General features: G+C 42.4%; 1 protein-coding gene across 1 annotated transcript in view; it reads right to left on the bottom strand.

Annotated features, from left to right (window-relative positions):
• The window catches only part of vipr1b (vasoactive intestinal peptide receptor 1b), a gene marked incomplete at both ends in the record, with an annotated part of 40,818 nt that extends 34,668 nt beyond the window's left edge, over positions 1–6,150 (bottom strand). Inside the window, one exon of the mRNA XM_080793307.1 lies at positions 6,078–6,150. Within this exon, the coding sequence (XP_080649433.1) occupies positions 6,078–6,150 (73 nt within the window). The remainder of the gene's footprint in view (positions 1–6,077) is intronic.
• Between the last annotated feature and the right edge of the window lie 3,651 nt (positions 6,151–9,801).

A 9,801-nucleotide genomic window follows, 5' to 3' on the forward strand; every position in this document is an offset into this window, starting at 1 on the left:
TGCGAAAACAACAAAAAAAACTACAAATCGCGGGTCCTGTGACCGGCCATCTTAAACCAGAAGTAATCGGTCAAACCGGAAGTAATCGGCCAATCGGGTCCCAAACTAGCATGCAAGGCGATAATATGCTAACCGGAGCGAAGCACCAGCCTTTTATTGGCCTCCTAAGAGCATACTTTTTCCCATGTCACCAAATCTGAGGATTAATTCTGAGATATACTCCGCTGAAGATCGTGGCCATTATGGGGCTCGTGGACTGGTTTCGTTTCCTCTCGTTCGTTTCAAGATGGATGTCATTTCAGGCCATAGGCGGCTGCCATAGGAGGCCTGCCGGGTGTCGTAACTGTATCAGGGACGGTCGCCCCTAAACCATCTCGTCCCTCGATTTTTACGCCGACCTCACGCCGACCGCTCGGTCTGACGGTTCTTGTATTCTTTATTTTGTTTTACTGAGAATAAGGTTAGAAATAAGTTTAGGGTTAGGCATATAGTTTTTTTATATATATTTTTTTTTTATCCCACGATTTTGTCACCCATTTTTCACCCCTGTGTCAATCATCTAATGTGATCCTGGGCTCTACACACCCTCCACCAACCTAGTCCCCATATATGGGGGACAAGGGGAGAGCAACGGACTTGAACTCATGCTTCCTTCATGCCTGAGTGTCCAAGTTGCTCCTTTACACCTGACAGGGGAGAGTTTCCCTTGTTGGACGTAGCGCGCGGAAGGAACACGTTATTCCAACCAGTTCCTTTCCCCTCCATCAGGCGCCCCGGCTGGCCAGGGGGAGGCAGTTTAGTGACCAGGATTACTGCATGTTTTTTTGTGAGGGTACCTACCCTAGGCATATAGTTTTACTGGGGTTAAGTTTAGGTATAGGGTTAGGTTTAGGCATAGTTTTACTGAGGTTAAGGTAAGGAATAAGGGTTAGGTTTAACCGTTTAAGCATAATTTACTCAGGTTACCTTAGGAATACCAGGCCGCGCAGTTCCGCCGGCTGTACGCCTGGGGCGAGTCGTTTGGTATTCGTTGTAACCCGTCTATTTACGGGCGTGGCAGTAAAGTGATAACCTTTGTAACCCGTCTAGAGACGTACAGTATATGGCTCGAAATGTGTAGAGACCAGCTTTCATATTTCAGAAGGGAGCATGACAAGTCTTCATCGCCTTACAAAGTGAGGTCTCTTAACTGTATCGTATATTTCTATTCTCTGTGCCAGTCCATGGAGATAGATTTTATTTTAATATGAGAAACCAAAGTACTCAACTTGATGTGCATCTATAGTGTTTATTTCCAGCTGCTAGACTTCTGCTGTGAGCAGTAAACTCCTATCTATATTCACAGCCTTACTGCCTCTTGCATTACAGGTTGAGGTCGCGTACTTTTTGTAGATTATTTGTTTGTGATGTTAATCACAGGGTTTCAATGAAAGCAATAAGTTACACCCGCACACTGTGTATTGGCTCGTTAAATGACCACCTTCCTCATGCCTGAGGAAGGTCCGGAGGGACCGAAACGTTGCTTCATTAAATAAGAAAATACTCATGTACCGAGCAAATACACAGTGTACCTTATTGCTTTCATTGATGTCCACTGGCCTACACACCTGTACATACGCCTGATTTCTAGGTGTGCGAAAGTTTTCTCCTACAGTTAATCACAGGGTTTGATATTTTATGCTTGATGATAAAACATCAAACATTCATCTACACACTTACTCTGTATACACGGTGGCGCTGACATTGATATTCTGTCAGGCTCAGCATAGCGATTGAAGTTGAACGGAGAAATGAAATAGAGTATGATTGATCTCCCCCTCTTTATTTTCTCCCATGCAAATAACATCATAATGCTTTTCCGCTGTGGCGTGCGTGCGTGCGGGGTGAACAGATGATCCATAGGATGCCTGTCTGCTCCATAGGGTGCAGCTCTGCACTGTGACTAATATCGCCGTTCTCATATGAGCAGGCTTAACAATAGCATGACGTGCTTTGACATGATTTGTCTTGGAGATTTTATTGTTTCTTATTTATAGAGGTTCATACTTCAGTCAGACAACTCAAGGAGGATGTAATATATATATTTATTGAATATAAGATAATCAATGCAATATATTTATTATGGTTTGGCGATGTATTGGATCTGCTTTTTAGGTACTCAGGATCAAGCGCATCAGTCCCGACCATAGGGACTCTGAATCCCCCCGTACCTAAAACAGTAGATCCAAAACGACAGGTGGTAGCTGGGGTGGAGGTGGGTGAGCACTTTGTATAACGCAGCGTAGAGTATACAATAGAAAGCAGCAAGCAAGCAAACAGAATTGAGCGCAGGTTGTATGACAGCAGCACGCTGATACAACAGCAGTGGGCAAGCAAGAAGGCAGAGGAATGCAAACCTCTGGTTCAAGTAGCCGGTATGAGAGATGGGGTGAGCTGTGATTGGCTGAGTGAATCATGCGGATGATGCTGCGGTGGCCCAATTAACGGCCGGCGCGCTGACTGAGGTTCCCTGACTGAACTTGCTCCGCGCATGTCTACGACAGGCGCAAATGCTAATTTATTTTATTCAAAACCCTTTATTCAAAACTGTCCAGTGGCGTAAAGTAACTCTAAGTACATGTACTCAAGCACTGTACTCAAGTGCAAATGTTTCAGGTACTATTACGTCACTGGAGTATTTCCAATTTTCTATACTTTTACTTCTACTCCACTACATCTCAGATCTGCTATTTGGTACTTGAAGTATATTTTGATGCCAATACTTTTATTCACGTTTTCATGAATAGAAAAACAACTTGACATGGATTGCTTTGTTTGAATCTGTCCATTTTCAGTTGCACTCAACTTGCAGCTCCAGGAAACCCTGCTGTGATTGGCCAGTAGTCGCTGTGATTGACAGTTCTCGGTTTTGCAACTGTGCAACTATGCCTAAACCTAACCCGTTAGGGGTTAGGTTTAGCCACATTCCTAGTGGCTATAAATATATGGAGATAACTATGTTTATTTTCTTCAAAATGTTTAATTTATATGTTGCTGTAGTAGGCCAAACAGGACATACATTCTTACGTTTTTTAAATATTGTAAAATGTGTACTTAGAATAAATACAAAGTTTCAAAGTTTCAACATTTCTGTAAACAAAAATTTGCATAGCCTGCAACAATATATATGAAGCATCATATTTAATGAATGCTCATTAACATGAATTTATATTTACACATTTTGATAGACTATATAGCCAGTGTCATAAGACTCAAATATATTTGCGGCTCCAGGCAGATTTTGTATTCATGTTTTTGGTCCAAAATGGCTCTTTTGACATTAAAGGTTGCCAACCCTAAAACTATGCCTAAAACTAACCCAAACCTCAGTCAAACTATGCCTGTATCCTGGAACAGCAGTGGGATCCTGGAGCTTTGGTGGGATTCAAAATCACACGTCAGGACCCCCCGGGGGTTTCCCATATGATTTTTGTTTTACATTAAAGTAACAATTTAAGGACCTTTTCAAACACATTGACTGCCAAGTCCTTGTGGGCACTGCTTTGATCCTTCCTTATCTGTTCAACAACCCTCAATAATGTCTCCACTTCCCTATCTGCTTCCTCGACAGGAACTAAGGTACTGTAGGCCACTCGCAAAGGTCACATCCCTAATGAATGAATTAACAGCTGTTGTCTGATGTGTGCGTGTGCGTGTGTGTGTGTTGTATTGTATACTATACTATACATATTCAAAGCTTGTGGCTGTGCGTCATACATATGGTGTCCCGGTGTTCTGTGACTTCCTAGAAACAAACGGAACAGCCATAAATATAAGGAATACTCTGACAGGTTGTATATCCTAGCATGCAGCCTGAATCGTGAGAACACCACTCAAATGCCAAAACAACTGTTGACACCCTTATAGGAGCTGTGAAAGAGATTGACCCAGAATATTGGTCACAGAAATCAAAATCTCAGAAGTTGAGCTTCTATTTTAAGCCAGCATTAATGAATTCCTCGATAGCGTATTGCCAAGGTTTTATCGCACGTAACACTTACTTTGAAGAGCCAAATATCCGTAACCGGATGTTACAATGACAAACTGCTGTGTGTGGTGTCAGGACCGGTTGTTGTTGTCTCGGTCGGTGGTGGAAAAACGCGAGTGTCAGCGCGCCTGCGATAGCCCGTTGAAAACCCTTGTATTCACCAGAAACGGCCCCCTCAATGTCGTTTCTGAGACACAGAGCTTAGAATGCAGGGCTTAGAATGGAAGTGGATGCGCGCGCATCTTCTTTTTTTGTGTTTTTTGATCCTCCCTATGCCAGATCACATACCCCGTTTTCAATTTCTGAGAGTTAATTAAACCTCTTCTTTCCAATACCCTTGCAGGGAGTCACAGCTGCGTTTGGGATACAAACGGAGTAAACAAGCTGGTGGAGAAGGCCAGCGCCATTCATTGGTGCTAAACTGGACGTTGAGAGCTGGGAGGAAGCTGGCGGCAATCCTGGAAAACTCACCCCCTCCATGATGAGGTAATGGGGGCGAAATGATCATGATGGGCGATAGTCCATAGACCAAACTCCCTTTCACAACTCTACTGGAGTAACATCCATTCTGAGATCAATACAATAATGTTATAATTAGGGCTGGGACTATATCGAATTAATTTGAGGCTTTATTATTTAATTCATCAAAATGAATCGCATATCAATATTTGACGTATAAGCATTTTTGAGGGGCGCTCCTACATATATCCAGCTTTTGGTGTCTGTCCACAAACTTTGTCCTACACAAACATTAAATTCCCATTGACAATAGACATAGGGCTCTATCTTGCGACACCCTTATCCCTTATCCCTAAACTTATTTGCCATTTCTTACCATTTTGAAAATCATTTTAAAATAGTTCAACTAGCCGATCTACATCTACACCTTGTGAGGTTGTAGATCGGCTATTTGAACTATTTTAAAAGGTAGTATATTTGGTATTACGAATGTCCATGATTGTTGCCACGCCTCTAGACTCACACTGCACTGTTTGAATGTTCTGTATCATTGAAGGCCATCTTCAATTCTTATATCTTCTTTAGGTTTATCTGTTAGACTGAAAGAAACTATTCTATTGACAACTCTTCAATGAACCTTGATTCTTTTGATCCTTGTAAATGATCGCAATTCATTTTAAATGATTTAAAAACATTGACTTCTTACGTGATTAATAACCAATTAAGGTCGTTTTATGCGTATGCCATGGCTGCGTATGACATAATGAAGATATGTAGCTTTGCCAGTGTATAACTGGTGATGTAATAAAATATATGTTTCGGTGTCGGGTGATTAAAGGAAATGCCTTTAATATATTATGTATATACTGTGGTTACTTGGGTCGTTTGATGTGTATGTCCCGTAGCAGAATATAATCCACCCGACACTGAAACATATCATCATTACGTCACCATCAAAAACCAATTATACCCTGGCATTGGTACATATCTTCATCATGCTGGTACGGGATTTACGCATCGTAGCATGACGAAAAACATTACTTGCACGCTCTGCTTGCGCAAGTAACAAAGGGAGAAGGGTGGGGCCAAGAAAGGCCCTTATTGGCTATAATTTCATTTACATGAAATCTTTCACACATTTTCTTACTATAGGCTGAGGAATATATCCCGGGTGGATTTTTGCAAAACACATATTTGGAACAAAATGCCTCAAATCATCCAATTGCCATCATAGGCGTATGAATAAATGGCACCCTTTTCACATTGGCCTGAGGTGTGTCATGATCCAAAGAATTCTGGTGACCTACAATTCCAACGGTACCAGAGAGAGGAAATATACTGTAGTCTCCAGATTGGACAAAAAGTTTAATGAAATCTGAATTTGAATTAATTAGTGCACATTTCCCAGAATTAAGTTTTGCTCCAGTAGGCCTATATTTGCTTTCTTGGGAACAAAAAAGCTAATTTCACTGTGGGTCAAATAATTTTTTCATGAATAATATTACAAACATACTCCCTAGCTCCCTAGTTTCTCCAAATTACTTTCTAAAAACATTAAACCGTGTGAGAAAAAGGAGAGTAGAGAAATGACCTGAAGTGACGTTCCCAGAGGTGACGTTCCTGCAGCGCTCTCTCTCCTGCTCGATCTCGTTCACCACGCACATCTGCACTGACAGCACCTGCAGGAAAGGCAGAGTTTTCAGGTTGAAATTCACACACGCTGAATTGATTGTGAGGTGAGCCATGTTCCAAAAGACTGCTTCATTGCAAGTGTTTGAGATTCTTCTTTGACACTTTATGTAACGGATGCGTTTGTGCAGTGCACTCGTGTCCCGGGATTTCACCTGTTGTTACAAGTGGACACCGTACACATACTACAGATCTACTACTATCCACAACGCTCATAATGTTAGTGTTGCATTTCTAAAGCCATCCCTACCAAAAAACACAAAATCAATATGACATACTGTTGGTCTCTGTTTCAAATATGTTCTATTTGTTTTCTCAATAAACTTAACTTAAACTGTGGACGGGACAAAAGGGCAAAACAGAAACACATAAGCCTAATTATAAATACCCAAATAAAACACCCAAGAGCCCCCATCTCCCCAGAGATCCTTCCATCCCCTACATAGACATCATGCAAATGGGCATAGAAGTGCAGAGTGGACCAGTGACTAATCTGCTGCAGTCACTGTCTATCTGCGTCAACACGCGCCGTGACAAACTCAAGCTGACAGTTGCTGGCAGAGAGCCCGCGGGTCAATGCAAAAGTGTAAGACCACAGAGCAGCTTGAAAAGGTCAATGAAGATAAAACTGTCGAGGACGACCGACAGACAGACACACAGTAGAGAAAGGCAGGGGGAAAATGTCATAAATAGATACATCAGAGAGTGAGAGATATATGGCCAAAAGAAGGGCCACGTGGTCTGCTCTGCATGCAGCAGAATCCAATGGATGGAGGTTGAGAGGGCTCAGGGATAGTTAGTTCTACACACAAGCATGATGGCCGGAGTACGCACAGAATCACATACTCAAAGAAATTACTCTTGAGCACAACGCGTGTTCTGCAGATACCCACCCAGCACTGCTTTTTTCATTTGTTTTAATTTCAAACATCACATGCATGCACATATAAATGGTTTCCAGGGTCGGGTCCAGGGAGCCAGTGTAGGGAGGCGAGGACTGGGGTGATATGGTCCAACCTATTTGTGCCGGTGAGGAGGCGAGCGGCGGCGTTATACAGTACCTTTCATGCCGGTCGTTGCTATATATTTTTATTCATTTCTCAGCCTCTTTTCAGAAAACTCTTTTATTTAGAAGGCATTTTTAGAAATCAGACTCAGGTCTAACTGCTATACTTTGTTATGTACTGCAGAATAACCTCTTTGAACTTTTTAGTCAGTCAGTAAAGCTGTGGTGAAGAGTGTGGACAGAGTGATTCACAGCGGAGGAAATTACGACATTTGATTCATAGTAAAACACCACATGAAGGGCAATGATGTGTATCACATGACATTAAAGGCACTTTAAAACCACATTAAAGGCAGGTAAACAAAGTTAATGGTAATTGTGACACCAAAACACAATTATACACAACGTGCTGTTAAATGTGTCGACTACGGTGTACAAAGTACCTCCCAGGGCGCCTGCTGATGGACCCGTTAAAACATTTCAGATGACTAAAATATGACTAAAACTAAACAGACTTTTATTCAAAAGATATGGGCCTCATCTTGGGCCGAGTTTGCTAAAGCCACTATTTGAGGATTTAGCATTGTGCAAAGGGCGTTCCACCGCAAAAGTTGCTATCTTCCCTAAAACACCTAACTGTTACATTAAGCATAGGTGTGGTTTGGGAGTTGGGCGGGAACCCATATTGGTATCTTACCCCCTCAGGCCGGGCACCCATATTTGGGTTCTGTACAGTATGTACAGTATTCAAAAATGTAATTTTTTTGATGCTGCTATATAAATATTTGAAGTTTTTCAGAAACCTTAGGTCAGGATTTAGAGGCGTTTTTAGAATCGGCCTTAGGCCTAAATGGGTTAAAACAAATTACTGTGGTCAGATGCCATTGCCTTTAAGAAAACACTGTGCAAGCCATTATCCCCACTGCAATCGTATGCCCTCTCCCTCTGCCCTTGGAAGAGCCATTGGGTTGGAATACATTTATATTTGATTTGATTTGGGATATATTTGGATTTGGTGTATAAATCGTGATTGACACACGCGTTCCACACCACCGCAGGGAGTGCAATGCGCGGTGTCAAGTTCGTCGGATCGCCGGTTGTCCAGAACCAGCACAAAAGCCTCTGCCCAGGCTCCGGACAGGGCCCAAATCCAGATCACCCCTAGATGCTCCATATATGGAGCTGGCCTGTTCCGACATCGCAATGATGTTCCGACATCGCAATGATGCGCGACCTCGCCCTTTATTAGGCAATATAGAGACACACGGGGAATACAAATTCCACGCCCCCAAATGAGACTGCGGCCCCACTTTTGGTCCGTTTCAACGGTGTACTGCAGCTGCCAATGCAATCCCTATGAGAGGCATCATAATCCCTCATCATAATTATCATAATCATAATCATCATAATCCCTCCCCATAATCCCATCATAATCCCTCATTTCACTGGTCCATTACTGAGGCTGTAGCGATTTTCTGTGTGTTCTAATAAAGTGTCAGAGTGTCTCATATGTTTGATTTGTCCTTTTCAATGTCACATACCTGCCATCTCAATATACAACCCACAATGTACTATAATATACTACTGAAAAGTGCTAGCATTGTAAATATCAAGTCAAAGTGGTCGCACGGTAAATACTTCACGGTTGCATCCCTTGAGGTTTTCAATACCCATGCAGATATATACCCGTAAATCGGTGAAATCTCTCTATCAAACAATATCAAGCAAAAATCAAACGTATCAATCACGCATTTGATACAGTCACACATGCCACAGTCACACATGTTACTAATTATGGAGAATATATTATTGCAATCTGTTGTTCATTTCCTATGCAATTGTTTAACTAAAGTGTGTAATTTGAGCACATGGCAATGTGTGGCACAAATTGTCTTATTTCTTCTTATGTAGACACAAGGAATTGACAATATTAATTAGAATGACAGAGATTCATGGAGAATTATGAGAGGAGACCTCTGAATGTTGTGCCTTTGTGCCATAGAGTAATAAAAGGATAGAGACTGAACCGGAGCGACAGCGCCGCGCCTCCGCTATTCATTTTAGTGGAAATTGCTCAGTGGCGTTTTGAAGCACCCAGAAGAACCGTCTACTTCCGCATTTTTGAGTGGTGCAACCACTCCAAGGAACAGCAATGTCCGTGTTAACCTATGTGTGTGGCCATGTGTGTAGCTGTACCAGTAGGGGAAAAAGTGTCGCTGTTGTGTCAGAAACAGAGAGAGAGATAGTGTTGCACTGTTGCCTAGTGCTAATTACAGAGAGAGAGAGAGAGAGAGAGAGAGAGAGAGAGAGAGAGAGAGAGAGGCAGGGGGAGAGGGGAGTTGCACCACTCAGTTAACACAGGTGTGATTTTTTCAATTTGGCCACCAAATTTGGTGAGCAAGACAATTTCCCAACGGTGCGTGGGCAAGATAGCAATTTTAGGGAAAGCGTAACAACACGGCCACACCTCCAGGCAAATAACGCAGTCGGCATAATGAATAGCGAGGTAGTGCAGCCCTAAGATAGGGCCCTAAGACTAAAACATAATGAATAGCGGGGTAGTGCAGCCCTAAGATAGGGCCCTAAGACTAAAACATAATGAATAGCGGGGTAGTGCAGC

Source organism: Protomyctophum bolini (assembly GCF_963924005.1).
Source record: "Protomyctophum bolini genome assembly, chromosome: 21".
Lineage (NCBI taxonomy): Eukaryota > Metazoa > Chordata > Actinopteri > Myctophiformes > Myctophidae > Protomyctophum > Protomyctophum bolini.